Genomic DNA, 21,423 nt, shown 5'->3' with positions numbered 1-21,423 from the left:
GTGTTTCATGCTTGTCCCTGAATTCATCAAATTGCCCAACAAAGTTTTTAAAGTGAACATTGCCCAACAAAGCAATGACGAAAGAAGAAGAAGGAAAGTTTCGATGGAATGAGCGATTTCTTGTACAGGCCCTAAGCGAGTATGAGATCGTCTCATTGTAATCAGGATTGCCAGTGCCAACAAGTTGGAATAATGGGCAAGAAAATAATTCCAGTATATTTTACAGTATATTAATTGAGCCCTTTTGCAAGAGATAATTCAGCATACTTATACTGTACTTTCATTCTGCATTTACAAATGAAGTGACTTTTCACAGTAAACTAATTTCACTTAATCTCTGGAGGCCCTCAGCTGGTGGAGGCCCCTGGGCTGCAGCCGATAAAGCCCATGCCTTAATCCGGCACTGGTGAAAGGGTGTACCCAGTATATGGGAGCAAACACGTGGTGGTGGGCGGGGGGGGGGGTGAGAGGTTTGGGGGTGAGGTTTCTCGTGCAAAAGCACCCTGGTGGAGTGAACAGTTTTGATGGCAAGTTTGAGCCCCGTGGGTCAAAAGGTGTGGCCGGCACATCAGAACAAACACATGCACACACACACTCTCTGTGAAGCTTGGTATTGGCTTAACGGTTAAGGTGGCTGCCTTGAGATCTTAGTGTCTTGAGTTTGAGCCCTTTTCGTCCCATTGAAATAACATCAGGTTGGTTGACTCTGCCTGTTAGCTTTCTGAGGTCAGCAAAATGACTACCAGCTGCACTGAAAATGGAGCACTGCATCAGTGGCACAGCCACGCTTCCAAAAGAAAGAAATTATACGAGTAGCCACAGGCTGCAGACAAAACATCAGGTGCTCTCTGTGGAGCTCATCCAGTAATTCTAAGTGAACTAAGAAATAAATTTGTGTTGAAGTAAGGAGTGTGGTCGATGATATGCATGTATTTGAAAAACGAAGCAATTATTTTTAAAACTAAGCAAGAAACCACGTTTCAGAAGTGACGTGAGACGAAACTCGTTGTCATATTATAAAGATACCACAGAGTTATTGGTGTTCTGAGCGAGGCCTACATGGTTCCCATTTACATCTGCTCTTCCACGAGTCCTCAATATGGAATTGATTTTTAAAATCATGATAATGCCTTTCCCTTGTCCATGAAATGTCAATGGAGTGAGGCCATTACTCATTTTTCCTTGGTCCAAAAGGCTGGAATAGACACAAAGGAGGGGATGCGGCGCACTCGCGAATGAATCCAAACAGCGTGGCTACGGATCCTGTGGTTAGCTACTTGGCTCAATCAATAGGACATTATTGCCTGCCAACCACCATTAGTGCTGCCTTCACTGGACTGAATCTAACACCACCCCCGGGGCTGGACTGGACGTTGCATTAGGATCGTGTGGCACCACTTGCTCACCAGATAAATAACTCCAACGATGCATCTTGATCTGAACCGTATCTTCAAAAGGTCAAACTGTCTTTTATTGGTTTCCCTGGACACGTGTTCAACCTTCAGCCTTTTTGGGAAAAAAAACAATGAACAGCGCTAATTTAAGAAAACACTCCTGAGTTGTTTGACACAACAAATGGTTTTGACAACACCTTCAAAACTGTAACAATTTCATCAAGACCACAGTTGTAGATTGCATTTGGGTATATGAATACATTCACCCATCAAATTATTTTGCAGCTTGCTTTTGTTTGATATGAAGCATTTGTGCTTTTGCCGGAACAATGGCAGGAAAAGACGTTTCAAAGTCATGGATCCAAACATTAAAAAATTCCAAGGAGTTACTATCGATGTTTGAGAGCACGAAAACTCTCCTCTCCGACGTTTTTACATGTTTTGATGCCATATCCTACACCTCACATTGTAAATTTAAACACAAGAGTTCTACGTACCAATCGACTGTGGATTGCCAAGGTAAAAATCTTCCACTGATCAGCAGCTGTTTACAAGTATTACAAGGAAATTATGCACATGAGGAGGCCATTCGGCCCATCATGCCTGCACTACACCAATTCCAGATTTAATAAATCCATCAATACCTCTTCCCTTCGTGTGCAGCCTTTTTTGGCTGTGACACTGGTACTCATTTCAAAAGGATGATAGGCTGAGTCAACCCCCTGGTGTTAATTCAGTGACCAACAGGGCTTGAACTCAGGAACCCAGGATCCCAAGCCACCACTCCAACCACTACTCCAACCGTTAAGCCAACACCAGGTTATGTAATTCAATTTGGCAAAATGCCGTCACTATTTCACAAACTCCTTTTCGTCCGAACTCTGTGTTGCTTGGTCATGTAAGAGCTAAATGCCAGATAAAAGTCATTAATGACTGCTGTACCAAGTGGAAATTGTATCTGCATAAAAAGAGAAAGAATATCCACGGATTTTACTGCAAGTGCATTAAGATGGGTACTATAATTAAACTCAATGTCATATCGATAATTCTCTTCCCTCTCCTGCCTTCACGATCCACAACATTTCCTTCCCCGCTCACTAACCTGGGCTTAACGGTTAAGGTGGCTGGCTTATGATCTCAGGGTCCTGAGTTGAGCCCCTGTTTTACCGTTAAATAACACCAGGTGGGTTGACTCAGTCTGTTATCCTTCTGAGGTCAGCAAAATGAGTACCAGCCTACTGTAAACGGGACACTGCATCAGCGCCACAGGTGCGCTCCCAGCAATGATGCAAACAGCAGCCACGGACTACATATGAAGTAATAATCCTTAAATTGTGGCCGTCAAAACGATTACCAGCTTGCTGCAAAGAATGAGCCATTCGAGTATCTTGCGTTGGAGTGGAAACACCTCCAGGATTGTGCCCCCAGCCAATAAAAAACTTCCTCGGCAGCCCTATGCATCTGAAGAGGTAAAAGGAGTGGTTCTTCTTCTTCTTCTTCTTCTTCTTCTTCTTCTTCTTCTTCTTCTTTCTCCTCTTCCTCTTCCTCTTCCTCTTCCTCGTCCTCGTCCTCTTCCTCTCTCCTACACTCCAGGCTTCTCTCTGCTGTGATTCTCCCAAAGCTTGGAAGAGCCCTCCAAGTATCTACTTTTATCAAGTAAAGTACTGATCTAGGAACTATATCATCCTTGTTTATCTTCTGTATTGTATTTGGATGGCAGGATAGCTAAGCTGAGAGGATAGTTTATGTGCACTCACCTTTGAGCTGTGCAACGTGCATTTGAATTTCGACCCAGTTACAACCTCTCACCCAGGTGTTGCATCGGTAGGGCGATGCATCCTTGTGTCCGCCATGCATTACATGGATGTTAAACCGATGTCCCATCTGTTAGCATTCGTTGGTGGACATCGAAGATCCCACGATGTCCTTTTTAAACAGTCGGCAAGGTTTTGCTGGTACCCTGAACAAATTCCAGGTGACTTCCGAAACTGCAGGAGCAAGTGGTCTGGTCATCTCAGGTATTCCTTCACACCACGATAGGCTGCTTGCTACCTCAACGTGTGATGGCTATGTCGGTTGCAGCTCCTCCACGAGAAACAAATTTGTGCTCCCAGGTGTTCATGTTTCATGTGTGAACAGGTGTCTGCAGATACGAAGAGCAGTCGATTATTTTCTTATCATTGGGTTGACATTTGATTCTGTCATCAAATGTGTGCACCATGCCATGCTCTGCGGTGACATATACCATATCGTGAGTGTTCGTCCCTCTCAATTCAGAGGTTTCAGTTTAAGATCTTGTATCTCTATATATTTTATTCATTGTGAATTTCCATTCTTGTTCTACTTTCCCGAGTACCTCTGTACTGGGCTGTCCCCAATGCTTTTCACATGGTATTCGTTTTCTGAATGTGAGAGTGAGGAATCTGTATTTTCTCGGGCTTTTCAATGTGACATCCTCTCCTACTACTTATTCAATGGGCCTCATAAGCTCGCTGGCCAGGCCTGGCATTTGACTAAAGGTGACAGTAATTTATGACTTGTTCTGGGTGCTGGCAATAATTCTCCTCCTCTTAATAAAAGGCACCATGGGATCTTTAATATTGACCAATTAATGCAAGGAGAAGTGACACCCAGATTACTGGCTATCCAAGAGACAGCACACTTTGTGATGCAACACCTTGCCTGCGAAGCATCAATCCTATAGTTTGTTGTTGGGTCAAGAATGGAATCCAGACTAGACAGGCCAAAAGGCAAGTGTACTACCTCTGCACTATCCTGTTAGATGATATGTCCTTCATGTACCTTTGGGGCTTCAGAGACAATCTAATATATGAGATAAGTTTCATGTAAAAGTGCAACCGAGGGCATATATAAATTGCTTTAAACATATCCTTAATGTCCAAAGTTTTTGCAACTCAAAACTTAGATACACACGATGTTGATACACTGCATACCCTTGTGATGTCAGTATGTGGTGTATATGTGCTTTGTCACTTTGTGAGAGTGTCAAGTGAAATACCTCTTATGAAAAATACAATTTAGCTACAGGTTTAGGAGTAGCGTGACAAATGAAGGGAAGTCCATTATAGAACTGTAGTAGTGCAACAAACACACAAACCCACAAACAAACAAACGCACAAACACCGTCCGTGAGCTATCGTAAGGCTCCATGGACTGGTGTTTGTGTGTTTATTTGTGTGTTTGTCATGCTGCTACTCCTACAGTTCCTGGCTGATTACATCCAGATTTGATACATAGGATCAGCATGACCCCAATTAATGTATTGGGATGTTTTTTTTATTTTTATTTTTATCTTGCCAAAACGAAGTTTTTGCAAGATATGTTCGTCAGATTGTATGTTTTTTTTTTGGTTTTTTTTGTTTGTCTGTAATCACGTATAAAAAATTCTGCAGAGCACAGTTATCATCGGAAATTTTTGTAACTTCGGATATCAGAGGCCTATAAAGGTCCCTTTCAGTGCACAAAATTTTGAAGGTCAAGGTCAAAGGTCAAGGTCACTTTGTCGCAAATCAGGTGAGTCGACGAAACCCTTATTTTTAGAGTAATTTTGATCGGATCGTCTTCAAACTTCATGGGAATATAGTTCATGGTCTGGCGCTCAGCTGATTAAGTTTTGGTGGCGATTGGCCTTGACCTTCATATGGTTTTTTTTTTTTTGGTCTGTAATCACGTATAAATCACTCTGCAGAGCACAGTTGTCATTGGAAATTTTTGTAACTTCGCATATCAGAGGCCTATAGAGGTCCCTTTCAGTGTACAAAATTTTGAAGTTCAAGGTCAAAGGTCAAGGTCACTTTGTCGCAAATCAGGGGAGTCGACGAAACCCTTATTTTTTGAGTAATTTTGATCGGATCGTCTTCAAACTTCATGGGAATATAGTTCATGGTCTGGCGCTCAGCTGATTAATTTTTGGTGGCGATTGGCCTTGACCTTCATGGTTAGCGCCAAAGGTCAAACATATTTGACACCAAGGTCAAATTTTCAAGTTTTAGGAACCATATCGTGTGGTACCTCAAATTGAACACCTCGATGAGTGCTTTCTAGATATGTTAAGCTTGAGACATTATGACGTCATTTGGTGACGTTATGAGGCAAACGCATATTTTTCATGGTTACTCTGTAGAACGATTCTCGTCGGCAGATATTCCTCAAGGAGTCGCTCCTGGTGGATAGCAGCTCTGTTCACCTCAGTGTGACCTTAAAGAAGTCACACGTGGTCACCTTTTGGCAAGATACGGGTCACCCTGCTGGTGACATTGGTTTATTTTTATTTTGCCCTTACATAGCTGTCCATTACCTATACACCACTTAAATAAAGGTATGCATCAGAAGAACGTGTTGCATACTTGGAACAAAATTGCCCAAAGGGCGAGTACTCTGCTCGTCTATATCATATGTTTGTGAGTCTGTCAGTCCCTCCATCACATATCACAAGGTGATGGAATTACGCAAAGTTGTGAATCAAATGGTTTCATCGTTATTGTCCCCACGCTTTTAACGGGGAGGTATTGGAATCGGCCCCATCTGTCTGTCCATCTGTTTGTTCATCTGTCACGCTATATCCTCCTAAATAGTGATGCAAAAATTTACCAAATGATGTAGTTATACCAAATGATGTAGTTACCAAAAAAGAAAGTACGAGAGCAATATCATTTTGGCCTCACCCACTCGGGTGTGGTCAAAAGGTCAAATCCCAAAAAATGCAAGTCCGGGCACATTTTATATGAAACTTTGTAAATGCAATCAACATCGGGGGACACATGAAATGTGTAACGATTTTTGGGATTTGAGCCCGAGTTCGTACATAATATATTTTTTTAACTTAAAATTTGATATTGGGTCATTCCTGTGTTTGACACGGTGGAACCATGTTGTCGATTGATATGGTGGAACCTTGTGCCGTTTCTACACTTTGCTTTATGTGGGAAGTGTGTGGATTTGCAATGGTGTCATAGACTTCACTCTTGGGTAATGTAAACATTGTGTGTATGTGTATGTATGTATATATATATATATGTATGTATATATATATATATATATATATATATATATATATATATATATATATATATATATATATATATGTGCATAAGGAAGAATATAATAAATTTAGGATCATTTATTGACATAATTAGGCTACTCACAATCATTTGAAAGTGGCAATTCCATGGGATTTCCACGAATTTCTGCATATCTTGCTAGATTGTGAATTGGATGTTGGTTCAACTGTAATAAACCATGATGTATAGGAACCATGCTGGTGTTGTTTCGATCAATTTCTATGAAGATGATAATGGCATAATAAAAAGGTGGATAGAAGAGAGTTAAATATTGCACTATTTCAATGAGGTAATGAAATAATCTGTGACGATGTAAGAGTGCCCTCTTGCTTTAAAGAACGGGGAGAAAGGGGCAGGGGAGGACAGAGTTGGGGTAGGAGATTGAGGCTTTGGGTGGGGAGGGAGGGTGGGGTTGAGAACTTGCATTGGGAGTGGGGGGGGGTTGAAGACTTGGCATGAGCAGGGGATTTGAAGACTTGGAGTGGGGAGCAGATTGAAGCTTTGGAGTTGTGGACTGGGGGTGTTGTGGTGAGGGGGATTTAAGGAATCGAGGTTAGGAAGGGTAGTTGAGGACTTGAGGTCACATTTTACATTGTATGGAATTTCTGTGGGGACCTGCTAATAATAATATTAGTAATATAATAATTGAGTGATAAAAGTTGATGCTGCCTCTGATAAAAATGAGCTTGCATGTTCTTTTATTCCAGGTCAGAAAATGTGCTGTGTTCCCAGATGGCAGATTGCAAACCTGGTGTAAATACAAGGAGGGAACATCCCCGCAATGTCTCAAGAAGACCAAGACACTCAGCTAAGTGACAATGCTGCGAGATGTGACATCCAGAACAAGGCTGGCATTTTCAGAGCTTCACATAAGGATAAAAAAGAGAATGATAGAAGGGAAGAAGGGGATGAAGAAACACAGTGCGCTTCACTCACAGTATTAACAGAGGTATGACATCACGATCATCAAGGTGATTTAACCTAAAAGGTATAACTACCACACCTTAGCCCAAAATGGTAAAATGTTGTACGTAGGTGAGGGACATTGAAATTATATTGGTCAATTGCCATTTACCCATCACCTGCCATTCAATAATAGATAATCTATTTAAATAATGACACATTATCTGTCCAATTTTCTATCTCTTTCATCACGTTGTGCAGCATCACCAAACTTCCATAAGGTGTCATTAATAGCCTTACAATCCTGCTTGCAGCATCTAAATTTACTTCCATCTCCGATTATTCTGCTTGGCCCAGTCGAAAGTAGACTTTTGACACAGTGTTCGCTATTCGGGATGATTCACAGCATTCTAGTGGGTGGTGTTTTATTCCCAATGTCACAACATCGTCATCGGCTTCCCGTCCTTTCAAAACCTATTCTACCCAATGACCCATTCTTGGCTGCTGTATATACGTACACTAGTTACTCCATGCACACAAAGCATCAGGCCAGAATAGATCTGTGACTTGCTACAGGTACCATGTAAACCTGCACTAACCTGTTTCATGGTCGGGTTGTCAGCGACTAAATCATCTCCCCCACCAAGCTTCCTGGTGAGGAGGATGTATGGATATGGACACCCAGCAGGATTAAAAACAAAACCTGTCAAAGGGTGGAGGAGCTCCTTGTGAGCCAACGGCCATCCATATCTTGTGCCCAACTGTGTCTGCAGACTCCCTCCTGCAGCTGGGTTCCTTTTTTTATTTTTTTAGGAGGTTGGTGACAGTATTTGCACAACGGCCATCGTAAAACCCTTTACTCCGCAAAACACATGAAAAATGCAAAGAATCTGAAAACCCACTCGGTGGGAGTACCTTCTGTGCAGCTGTCCTGCGCAGGGCAGCTCACCAGATAACGGGATTGGGGCAAAGCCTTCGGGACCCCCATTCTTTGATGTTAGAAGGAAAACCATGGGATAACCTTCCCGGGTCAGATTGCGGTACTAGATTGACCATGTGCTCGTTGATGGTCGCTGAAGGATGATCCAGAACTGCAGGGTCTAACAGAGTGCTCAGTTCCTCAATTCTGACCACAGGCTTGTAGTAGCAACTCTGAGGTTGCAGCTCAAATCTGGGAGAATGGTACCATCTCAGTCTAGGATGGATGTTTGCAAGCTGAAGGATGTGAGGGTAGCTGAGGAGCTTGTGAAAAGGCTGAGTGGGGATTTGGGGGGTCTGGGTGCTTTGGGGAATCCTGAAGAGTTGTGGAGTGCCTTCAAGACAACCATCCTTGATGTTGTCGGTGGATGTCTTGGAACTCATCAGAGGGCGAAGAAGAATTTTGTCTCTCACAGGACACTGGATACCATTGACCAGAGTCACAGTGCCAGGCTTAATGGCAGAGCTGAGCTGTTCAGGGAGTGGAGGCGTAAAACAATATTTGTGCTGAGGGTGGACAAGGTGGCCTGTGTGCGAGGAATCTGTGAGGAGGTAGAACATCACCTATTTTCAAGTGATTCTCGTCCTGCTTACAGGGAAATTCGTGTATTGCGTTCCTTCAAGCCCATCCTTCGGTGCACTACAGTTCGAGTGGAGGGTGAGGGGCTCTTGACAGAGGAGTCTGAAGTGAAGGTTACTTTGAGCGGCTGCACCTGGCAGATCCACTAGCTGTCGAGTTGGAGGTCAAGGGTGTAACTATCCCAATTACTGACCCTCCAATTAACTGCGATTCACCTTCCTTTGTGGAAACACAGGCTGCGGTGAACTGCTTAAAATGGGGTAAAGCTCCTGGGGGCTGAGATCTGTGGCATCCATGCTGAACTTCTCAAGGATGGTGGAAATGCTGTACTCATGTCGATGCATGCAATTCTATGCTCTGCCTGGAATGCAGGCATCATCCCAACTGACTGGAAGAGGGGTCTTGTTGTTATTCCTCTCTGGAAAGAGATGGGTGATCGCCAGGACTACAAAAAATTCCAAGGGTTGACGCGGCTCTCAGTGTCAGGCAAGGTCTTTGCTCGGATAATTCTTGATGGGGTTCGCCACCATCTGCTTGAGCACCAGCACCCAGAGCAGTCAGGTTTTACACCAAAGAGGTCAACGATTGACCATATCCTTGCTCTTCGGGTCCTCACCGACCACAGACGAGAGTTTCAGCAGGGACTACTTGCAGCCTATATCGATCTCTGCAAAGTGTTCAATTCAGTAAATCGGGATGCACTCTGGAGGATTCTTGGTCTTCGTGGGGTATCACCAAAGCTGATCAATCTGATGTCTGAACGACACTCTGGTACTGAGAGTGCTGTGAGATGTGGTGATACTATCTCCAACTTATTTCCAGTTGTTACTGGAGTTCATCAGCGGTGTGTACTGGCCCCCACACTTTTCAGTGCTTGGATGGACTGAATTCTGGGGAGGATGTCAGAGAGATCAAGCCGTGACGCATCGTTTGGGAATGTCAAGATCTCTGACCTTCATTTCACAGATGATGCAGTCATGTTTGCGGAGACTCTGGATATCCTTTTCGGGGACATCGAGGTGCTGAATGAGGAGTCGGAGCCGCTGGGATTATGGGTTTCCTGGGTCTAAACTAAGATCCAAGCTTTCAATGAAATCTTGGATGCTGCTATCTTGTCTGTACCTGTTTTGGTGAGGATGTTGAGGTCACAGAGAGACTCACTTACCTTGGCAGTGATATTCATGTTTCTGCAGGTTGGAAGCCAGAGGTCTATAGACATCTGGATTGGGCCTGGGGAATCGTGGATTCACTGGATCATGAGGTGTGGTGCTGTCGGCACCTGTGCAGGAGGATGGAAGTCCGAGTCTTCAGGTCCTTGGTGCTTCCAGTCTTGCAATACGGATGTGAGACTTGGACTCTGACCAGGGATCTGAGATGGAGACTTAATTCCTTTGATACCAGGTCTCTTCGGAGAATCCTTGGCTATCGCTGATCGGACTTTGTGTCCAAGGAGGGATTGCTGAGAGGGTCTCAAATGAGATTTGTTGCCTGCACAGTCCGTGAGCGTCATCTGCGGCTGTACGGACATGTGGCTCATTTTCCTGACGCTGATCTTGCTCACCATGTTCTCTCAGCAAGGGAGCCTCATGATTGGAGGAGGCCAATGGGCCGACCACATGCCTCGTGGTTGCAGCAAGTTGATCAGCATCTCATTGAGATGGGGATGGGCCAGGCATCTTCCTGGGGGATGGCTTGATGGAGGCCCCTGGAGTTTCAGTGGGAAGTGGACACAGCGATGTGCTGCTCCAGCGCATGCTCCCATACCTGACATGACAAGGAAAAAAGTGGGGTTAAGCAATCGGTTCATGTCTGTCCGTCCGTCTGTCAGTCCGTCTTCTCAGTTTATGATAGAGAAACAACTTATTTATATTGCATGTTCTATTTTGAACATGAATCGGAAGACTAATCTTTCATTTTAACTTATCTTGGCTCAGAATTCGTCCCGATCGCACATGTGCAGAGTGTAATGAGATAATTATTCTGCTCTGTCTGCCTGTCTAGCAGTCAGCCAAAATAAAAAAAATCATTCCAAACAGGAAACTTACTGTTTTTAAGGACATGATAATGGACATACATGACAGGCATGAATAACGAATGTAATGCATTACAGAAGTTGATGCAATCGACCGGCAGAAAATGGTGGTAAAACCGGAATTAATTTATTTTTATGACTTTCACAATCTTCATTTTATTTAAATTTAATGTTATACTTGAAGACTGTAGAACACAAATCACCTTGTCACTTCCAAAAATCCCCAGTTGTACATTTCAATTTAAATAAATGTTCAATGAGGTGGTGCATAACGGTGGTGTTTTGGACTGCTTCTGGATTGCTTCACTGGTACTGAACTTTCGAAAAAATTTTTTTATAATCGTTAAATTCGTTATCTTATTATAATTGAATAACACTGTGTGGGGTATCTTGTTCTATGAACTCTCTAGTTACATATGTTGTGAATACTGTTTATGTTATTTTCTATCTAGTCTAGATCGTTATACTGTAAGTACCTATACAAGTGAGAGTTGAAGAGCGATGAAAAGCTTAAAAGATGGCAATGTGTACACACAATACTTCACCTCCAGCATGTAGCCTTTCTTCATCATAATAATCGGTGTTGCTGAAAAATACCAATTTATGAAATCGCTTAAATGCTTCAACAATGCACACAATCTTGTGTCATACATCATATGAGTATGCCGGAATTTTTTTTGGTCTATGTTCTGCTTTAACAAATGGATTCTTGTTCGTATTGCAACCTTAAAATATATCTTCTCAGAGGGGAACATTAACAAGATCACCTGACATTAAAACGATTCCCAGATAGCCAACGATGTTGCACTGATTCTGCCTAAGACACCTTGCTCGCTGTCCCGACAGTTAGCCACATTAATTTTGGCATCATTGACTACCTGGGTTGTGAAAAGCCTTTGCTGTCACATTTATTTATTTTTTCCAATGAACATATGCACCGTTTGTATCTAAGAGAGAGGGGCATTTGTTGACAGGAAAAGTCACTCGATTACATTTTCATATTATTTGGTAGACCTTGGGCATCAAAAATTGAGATTTGACTTTAAAATGTGGTTTGAAGTTTCAGAAAAACCATCTAATGGCAGGATGGAATATTCATTCTGTGGTGCTCTTGCATTTTTTTTATACAAAGTCGAGGCTCATGGAGGAGCAAGAATAATATATTCACAAGATGCCATAAAAACCTTATCATATATCCTTCATTGTTAATTGTATCTGAGATATGACCAAGATGGTTTATTGACAATCAGATTAATGTACCATTCATAAAGTGTGACATGTTTATTACACTTCACTCATTTCATGATTACAGGAAGCTATATTGTGAGAAACGTTTGATGGTGTGTACATTTGAAACTTTAGTTAAACAGGAGCATCTCATTTATAAGTGTTAATTACTATGCCAGTTGGGAGATTTAAATCCAGTAGTGGCAAACACTTGAAGCTAATGAAGGAAAGTAAAAGGAATTAAGTTCGTATTTTGGCCTGCAGCATGACCCACCTGCAAATCAATAATGTCTTTGGTCTTAAACACAAAGTAAGGCCATTAATTGAAAGATAATTGCCATCCTTTTTCCATTAACTAACAGTTCCCACCCTTTCTCTACAGCCAAATAAATACAAGCACGAGATCATTATATAAACAAGCTTCAAAACTTGAATATATATATATATATATATATATATATATATATATATATATATATATATATATATATATATATATATATATATATATATATATTGTTGTGGTTGACGAAATTCGCAAACCACCATTCAGGTCCCGTAGGTGAGATATCTCTGTAAGTATTTGTGTAGTTAGGCCCAAACCCGTTGTTTAGAGGGAATAAATGTCATTCATTCGGGCTGCGACCCTTTTAGATAGCCGTTTTTCTTTTACTATCTTTATTTTGGACCAACCGCCATTACTACCACCACAACCACCACCAACCGCATCTCAACAACCACAGCCACCTTCTCCAGAACCACCTTCACAACATCCACCTTCTCCACAACCGCTTTCACACACCAACCGCCACCCGCAACGCCGCTTCACAACAACAGCAACGCCAACAACCACGACCTTTACCGTCACAACTCGCCCTCGCAACCATCGCATCACCGCCATTCCCGCGCCGCTTGTGGGCACCGATACTGGACTCGTACAGGGCGCGCACCGAGCAGCGGGTGCAAAAACACCAGCCTTTCCGAGAAATCGGATCAAGAATGATTCACGCCCACTTCTGTTCCGTCCTATCAGCGAGCGTGGGGCGATTTGGCCCCGCCTCCAGGCGCGTCGGAGTATAATCGCTATATGCAGATTCGCGGATCAAGAATGATTCACGCCCACTTTTCCTCTGTCCAATGGGGAGCGTGGCTCCGCCCCCGAGCCGTTCCTGATCCAAAAATCTGCATATGATTTCTCCTGTCGGACTATAAAGCACCGAGCGCGGAGCGAATCGAGGCAGTTGGGAAGAATCAGTTCAGTTGAGAAGAGTTGGAGAGTTGTGGCGGCGGCGAATTCAGTCAGGAAGTTGGGAAGAGTTGGACGCAGTTGAGTTGGGAAGAGTTGAAGAGTTGAGAAGAGGAAAGAGTTGGAGAGTTGTGGCGGCGGCGAAATCAGTCGAGAGAGTGTCTGTCGGGGTCCGGAGAGGCTGGAGAAGCCAAGAATCTTTGTGGAGGTCTGCGCTCGTGTCAGAGTCGGGGAGCTGCGGAGAGGGGAGGCCGGTAACGCGACCGAGGTCGCAGTGGAGTCGCTCGTCGCGGGACCCAAGCCAGCCAGATATCCTCATCGCGCTGAGATAGTGTGAAAAAGGGGGCCCCGTTCCCACCCCATTCCAGGCAGTGCCAGCGAGGCCCGCGGAGTCGGGGCGCCGCCGCCATTTTGCGGCCCATCACCAGACGGGTAGGCTCGACGCGGTCTCGGCCCTAGGCCCGTCTGCCCCCTTATCGTTGAGGGTGGCCCCCTTTTTCTTTTGCTTTGGGGTATATGTGTTGTCGGCGCCGTCTGTGAAGTAAAACTGTATAAGTGTTGCCGTGTGCTCGGTAGTCGGTCGTAGATCTGCATTGTGTCTCTTTTGTTGCATTTGCTTTTTGTGCAGAATTGTCGTGTTACTTTTACATTTGCTTTTGGTGCATAATTGTTGTGATTGTATATGATTTTGGTGCATAATTGTAAATGTAATCACAACATAATTGTTGTGATTGTATTTATTCCGTTTGCCGCGGAATAAATGTGCTTTATGTTGAACTGTTTCTCCCGTTTCGCTTCGTCTTTTCTTTTATTGAATCTCCATCTTACTTCACGTAAAGGGTTGGTCGTGGGCTAAATACGCCCAATAATTAATCGAACCGTCGAGGTTGACGATAACACCGCTCGGTTATCCCGATAGTACGGAACGGGTCGCTTAAAGTGGCCCGTGTCCGAAGTCGACCTGCGGCGAGGTGCGATTGCCCGGTCTACCCTCCGTGTGGGTACTTAGGTAGGTCGAATTTGGCGAGCAACCCTATCCCACGCGGGGGGCCGATTGGCACGATCGTGGTGAGGCCGAAAGGCCCACCTGTGACTAGTTCTCGGCGTTAGTCCGAGAGGGTCACGACGGGATTGTCCGTCCGGTGGGCGACGTGCCGCGATTCGAGTTACGTGGCCGCTCGCACGCCGGCGGGTGAGAATCCGCAACAATATATATATATATATATATATATATATATATATATATATATATATATATATATATATATATATATATATATATATATATATATATATATATATATATATATATATACATTAAAACATGCACTTATTGGATGTTTCACAACAAAAATTGTATTATTGGATGTTTGACGATGACGATGCGTTGCTGTGTCAGTTTGTATTCAAGAAAGAACAACGCTTATTAATTTCTATTCAATAAATTGCATCAGAAGCTAAAATACTGTGTTACCCTGTATATCAGTTCTGCTTCTACAGTGCTCTGCCAGGATAAAATAAACATCTTTGATTGTGAAAATTAAGTTCGTTGACAATCAGAAATATGAACACAATCAAATTGACTCCATTTATTTATATCTGATGCAGCATGACCTTTGCCATCACACAGTGCTTATACCTGTGAAGGCATTGAATCATTGATTTTCTGTATGACAGCCTGATACAGATTTTGCCAACTGTGTAGTAGATTGTGTTGCAGCTCTTGCACATTACTTCGCAGAGTTCGGCTTTTCCACAGCTCCCGATCCATATTCCCAGACATGTTTGATGGCGTTCATGTCACCTCGCTGTGGAACCCAGGCAAGAAGCTGTAGCCCACTCTGTCTCTTCCAGGCACAGGTGTGCTTCTGGATATTGTGGATGTACAGCATGTGGCACAATCTCTTTACAGTAAACATGTTCTATCCTGCCAAATACCTTGCTGGTATAGTGGTCAGAGAGTTTGTCGTATACCAGCCAGCCATTTTCAGGATTTTTCCGCAATATCCCCCAGCCCAGGAACACACACTCTCATGATCTCTTTGTCCTTTTCATTTGTCAGAAATCCACCAGAACTGCCCTCTCGACCAGCAACAGATAATGAGATAGCCCCATACTGCTCCCCTTACCCACACGTCTTGCAGCCAGAACCACCTTTGCACTCAGCCCATGTCATTCCTGGTGAAACTTAGTTCATAATTTCCAGCTACACAGTTTCTCGTCAAGCTCGCGCATCTTGTGCCCACACAGTTTGAGGTCATGGTCACTTCAGCCAGAAAATAAATTGTATGTTCACTCATTTTATGGGGAAAGACAGACAAAATGACAAACAGACAAAGACAGGACAAACACTACAAAGCAACTTGCCATAAGAAACTATTCCTTCAAAAACTAAAGAAACATTCCTTCATTGTACACTTAAATAAAATGTAGCATATTCTATACGATGGTCCACTCTTAACATTGCTGCACAGTACATTGATGGCATACACAATTAACTTTTTCTCCATTCTGTCATAACACAGATTTCCCACATGCTTCCACATGGTGTTGCTGGGGGTATTTAGAGTGCAGATCATTGCAGTACTATTCTGCAATATCCCCCAGCCCAGTAACACACACTCGAATGATATCTTTGTCCTTTTCAAAGAAATCCACCAGAACTGCCCTCTCGACCAGCTGAAACTGAAACTGAAACTTATGGTGTACTTTTATATTGTGAATCAAAATTGGTCAACATATATAAGGGCACTAAGAAGGAGGGCTATAAATGAAGGCATGAAGAAAGGAAGCCAAGTGAGACAAAGTATAACTTTGATGTTGTGGATGACAAAAAGAAAACATTATATTTGATGAGTATTCCTAAAAAGAAAAACTTTTTATGACTGTAATGCATATTGTTGCGGACACAAGGTTGGGGGAAGACCACGAGGGGTGGAACACCTCTGGTTCTCACCAGACTCGCCAAAATTTCAGGTCGTCGCACACAAATAAATGAGTGTCACGGCAGGTCGCTAATCAACTGCGAACGCCAATAACTCGACCACGTGACTTAGGGTCCTCCATCTAAAACCGTTTACCTCAAGGCCACGTGATCACATTACCGGGGAACACGCCCTCGGTACGTACTTGCTTAAACAAGATCGCCTACCAGATCAGATGCAGCCGAGTGGAACTGCCAAGCACGTACTGGCTATAAAACATATCATTGGGGAATAATGTCCCTGCTAAAATACGGTGCGAGCCATGCTGGACTAATGAAAGAAGACATAAAAACGAGCTGTGAACATTTCTATACAGTGCATTTTTTTTTTACAACCAAATCGAGGAAAGGTATGTGGCACAATGGATGGGTTTTATTGTTTGTACAGCAGGGAAAGCAAGGAATTTGTGATGTGTAGCAAAAGACAGCAATCTTACAAAAGCAGACAGAGCGGAGTTATCCCGAATTTCTTCAACAGTCTTACTTATGCTAGGGCAGGTGCTATATATATATATATATATATATATATATATATATATATATATATATATATATATATATATATATATATATATATATATATATATATATATGTATCTCTCTCTCTCTCTCTCTCTCTCTCTCTCTCTCTCTCTCTCTCTCTCTCTCTCTCTCTCTCTCTCTCTCTCTCTCTCTCTCTCTCTCTCTCTCTCTCTCTCTCTCTCTCTCTCTCTCTCTCTCTCTCTCTCTCTCTCTCTCTCTCTATCTCTCTCTCTATCTCTCTCTCTCTCACACACACACACACACACACGGAAAAATTAGAGAGGAAAGATCGAAAGAGAAGGTGAGGATAAGCACCCTCAAAATACCTGGCATGGTCTGTTGACCAACGCGACTCAGAACGCTTAGGGAGAGGCAGGTGGGAGGAATACTGATGTCTAAAATGTGGGAGTGGGAGGTGCGGTGTACTGCAATGTGAGGGGTGCGGTGTTGTGCGAGAGGAAAATGGGAATGCACGTCAGTATTTCCGTTTCTTTGTCCCAGCCGGCCATGAACAATCGGGCTATTGCATTCACAGTGGACGGGATAGAGGGGGGAACAGAGAGATTATAGACATTTATGCATGAGGAGGAAAGTTCCTATCCTATCCGTGTAGGGATCTGTAAGTGTGAATGGTGTACCTCTGTGGGATGCTCAGCCTGAGTGTTCCCACCTCATGGGAGCTGCGTCTTATCTCCTCCTTTCTGCTCAATCACATGGACTCGTGGCACCTTGTACTCCACGCTGATCCACCCGTGTACAGCTGGTTGATGACCTTATCTGGCTCTGCAGTTCAGTGGCCCCGACAGCAGCGGCATGACGATGGCAAGGTGGAGAGATGCACTCATACCCACGAACAGGCTGTGGCGAAGGGAGAGAAGAGTGAAGAAGGGCAGCCGCATAATTATCTTATCAAAGGGCTCCATGCCGCTCCTTTTATTAGCCTGGGCAAAGGGTGGGGCGAGGACCGGAAAACGATGCACTGTGACCCAAATGCCACTCCTCTATTGGGCCAGAGCGGTCTAAGCCACACCCCACCCGGCTCGTGACTGGAAACCGGCTCAATAGCCCGCCGACCCTGGCACGGCTCAGAGCTCCTCAATTTACATGGGGCCGTGACCCCCAAGCGTGCACCCCGGCCCCAGATGTGCTTTCATCGTTATTCTAATGTAGAATGGTTACGGACTTCTCCCGCTACGCATGGACTCCTCCACAAGCCGTAATGCACATTCGAGATCTGTATCAAGTTGTCGCATCACTCTTCCCCGTCCCTTGAGATTTTGTCGTGGTTTAATGACTGGGTGAGGGCAGTTATGATGGTGATCGAACAGGATGCTCACACGTGACATTGCTGGTGAAATGTGGTGGTAATTGCAGCAGTTGTAGAGCGGTTGGTTTCCACACGGTACCCAGGGTAATGGCCAGCACTGTGTGGCGCTCAAAGTAGGATGACGATTTACTGTGAGGAAGGAGTGTGAATGATCGTGGGATTATTTTTCCTGTGTGTGGAAGGCGGTTGCAGTGAAGATGGTGAAGTTTGTGGTGCGAGATGAGGATTGAGGTGAGGTGTCTGTTGAGAACTGGCACGCATATTTGAATGAAAAATGGTACACAAACTCCCGAGGAAGGATGCATTGCTGGTAGTCCGAACACGTGGAACGTGCTCACAGCATGCTTGCTAAATCGTTCTTGAGTGGTGTGCATGCTTGCATGTGTGTTTTGTATAACAGCTAGAAGGAAAGGGTTAAAGTGGAGGCCAGAGTGGGGATTTAAAGGATATACATTAGACATAACTATGAGTCCCATGCAATGCAGTTCATCCCATTTACCCACTAAACATGAGGGGAGGACTAACTATACGAATACTAATGAAATAACTGCCTGGGGATCGCTGTATGTTGTGTGCCATTGCCTTTGAGGCATGCAATTTTACAGAACCACAACAATATTATTGTGAAGTACTCAGTCACAATGAGGTGAGACATGTTGATCCTATAATCTGGAGGTTGACTTGTGGTGAGGGCAATTGACTGGTATAACAAAGGTTCTGGTTTCAAATCCCCCTGAAGGCAGCAATAAATTAAACTCCTGGAAACTATATTCTCAGGATTATAACTGTCATTGTCAGTAAAAATCCAAGGCCACGATGTTCACTTCTTGGAATATCTCCGACCACGCTGAGGGGCCCACAAGTTGCTGGTGATGAGTGAAAGCCCACTGTTTCCACACATGGTCAATTTGCAAGGAGGAGGTGCAGTTGGCCTGATGACTAAGACCGGTAGTTCCATCATTTGGATAATGACCTTCTTGGTATACCGCGGCCTGGCAATGGGGGTGGAGAATGAGCAACCGTCCCCCCCCCCCCTTCCCTCATATTTCCCGGGAAGCCTCCAACCATTCCTTGCAACCCCAATCCCCAACACGCACATCGAGCGTTGTTAGTAATGATGTTCAGGGAGGATTTAATGTTTTCCCAACCTGGTCGGTCTGGTCTCCATTTGATACCCTCAGTGCAAATTTGGATGGGCATTACAATTCTATTATTGAAAAGGCATGCCGCCTAAATTTACCCAACTGAACAGAAAAATATAATAAATACAGGCATATGACAATTTTAACATATTAAACACTTTCTGTCTTTCCCAGTGAATACACAGCATGACACCCACTACAAAGCTTTCTCATATTTTATTATGCTCATTCAGACTTCCAATCTGGATCACATGGCTCTCTGAGCTGCAACAGTGGTTTTACGAACTTCAGTTACAAAAGTCCTCTGCCAATGTCCAGTCTGTCTATCTTACAGACCGGTGGTATAAGTGTATTCTTATTTTCGGAACCGTAAGTATAGAACTTTTATAGCGTCAGTATTTTCTAACTTATTTTATCTCCCGTGACCAAAATTCGAGATAAATTAACGTCATTGGGAGATTTTCCAAGCAGAAAGGATTAAAACTGTGCAAGCAGCGTTTTGGCTTTTGGGCTCATTTTGGAATGTTTTACATTGCTTCGTATAGACTTCTGCTTGCTGAGTCGGCCTTGTTTGGTTAGGCTGCAAGTTATCATTCTTTGTGTGACAGTTCCTGGGAGCTGTGATGAATGAAGATTATGAACTTGCGAAGAAACTCTGTCAAACGAGTGAGTTACACCTGAATGCCGTTTACAGCCTTTTTGGAGTGCTCATTTGCACTTGTGCTTTTTCATTATTGCTGAAACCTGTGCTGTTTTGTTACCTTTTCCTGCTTTGCTCACGGCCATCCATCAGCACTTGTGTTTACCCCTAAACAGTTCTGATTTATGAGCCACAAAACGTCACGGCACTGCAGTTCCAGCCCTTGTTAGACAAGCGAATTATCCAAGGTATGGGTACACTTATTTATTTATTTTTCTATTTTCAGTGCCACACTGCAAAATGTTTTTAAAATTGCTTCGCTGCAAATATTCTCACCATAATGGAAAATTTTCTCTGCAGCTCAGGCAAATGATAGGTACATTCACCTCATCTGGGTTTTTATCGTTTCATTCACAATGGCATTTACAAAGGGAACGTGAAAAATTCCTGGCCCGTGATCGAAGTAAATGATAAAAGTGCAATCACATTGGCATGAAGGGGAAACCCGCGATTTTTGAACAACTTTTGTTGTTAAAGTCATTTTAGCCCCGGACTCAAGTTAATCCTTCAGACTCAAGTTACAAACCCCGAGATCGTGAGGTTCCAGTCCTTCTCTATAGGAGTCTCTGGGTTGACTCTACCTGTCATCATTTCGAGGTCGGCAAAATGAGTACCAGCATGCTGGTATCCTGTGTCGGAGTGGCGACCCATCCAGGATTGTTCCCAATAGCCCAGGAGACTGCTCAAGCATCACCAACGCTCTGCACGGAGTATGGTCCCAATGGATGGATGGATGGATTCAACCCCTCAAAGCTTCCTATAGGCCATCTTCTAACATGGTAGCCCCAGTCCAATCAACTATGTAAATGTCCTTCTAACAGAGCAAGATGGTGTCCTCAATAGATGGAAAGATCACTTTTCTGAGCTCCTCAATCGAGATACCATCAGCACTGATGAGGAATGTGACGAAGTACCATAATATCCTATAAATTACAGCTTGATATACTTCCAAGCTTTATTGAGGTGCTTTATTGACACTTCGACAATTACGAATGAAAAAATCACGCGGATCCAATGGAATTCCTTGTGGAATCTATAAATGTAGAGGATATCTACTTTCTTGTGAATTACACCAATTATTTTTAAACATATGGGGTCAAGAGAATAGTCCACATGATGTGAAAGATACAATGATCATAACCATCTGTGAGAAGAAAGGAGACAAATCAAATTGTGAAAACTGTGGTGGTATATCACTCCTGTCGATAGCAGGAAAGCTACTGTCTCAAAATATCACCAATAGATTTATTCCATTGGCGGAACAATTCCTACCAGAATCCTCGTGTGGTTTTATACCTAATCATGGAA

At 43.5% G+C, this 21,423-nt stretch overlaps 1 protein-coding gene across 4 annotated transcripts in view; it reads left to right on the top strand.

Annotated features, from left to right (window-relative positions):
- Nucleotides 1-21,423, top strand: part of ERICH2 (glutamate rich 2) — a 46,476-nt gene that overhangs the window by 9,387 nt on the left and 15,666 nt on the right. The window contains exons 2-4 of one of the 4 annotated variants that reach the window (XR_015056441.1): nucleotides 7,183-7,424; nucleotides 19,961-20,081; nucleotides 20,232-20,303. Coding sequence is in view for 2 of the 4 variants with exons in the window: in XM_085874707.1 (XP_085730833.1) it covers nucleotides 7,257-7,424; nucleotides 20,024-20,081; nucleotides 20,232-20,303 (298 nt within the window). In the remaining 2 variants the exon portion in view is untranslated. Of the gene's footprint in view, nucleotides 1-7,182; nucleotides 7,425-19,960; nucleotides 20,082-20,208; nucleotides 20,304-21,423 lie in introns of all 4 variants that reach the window. The other 3 variants (XR_015056442.1, XM_085874707.1, XM_085874706.1) reach the window with 3 other exon arrangements.

This window comes from Eptatretus burgeri, chromosome 3 (assembly GCF_056783735.1).
Source record: "Eptatretus burgeri isolate ZD-2024b chromosome 3, Ebu_testis_v1, whole genome shotgun sequence".
Classification (NCBI taxonomy): domain Eukaryota; kingdom Metazoa; phylum Chordata; class Myxini; order Myxiniformes; family Myxinidae; genus Eptatretus; species Eptatretus burgeri.
The sequence above is the reverse complement of the archived record's forward strand: the minus strand, read 5'-3'. Positions and strand labels throughout refer to the sequence as shown.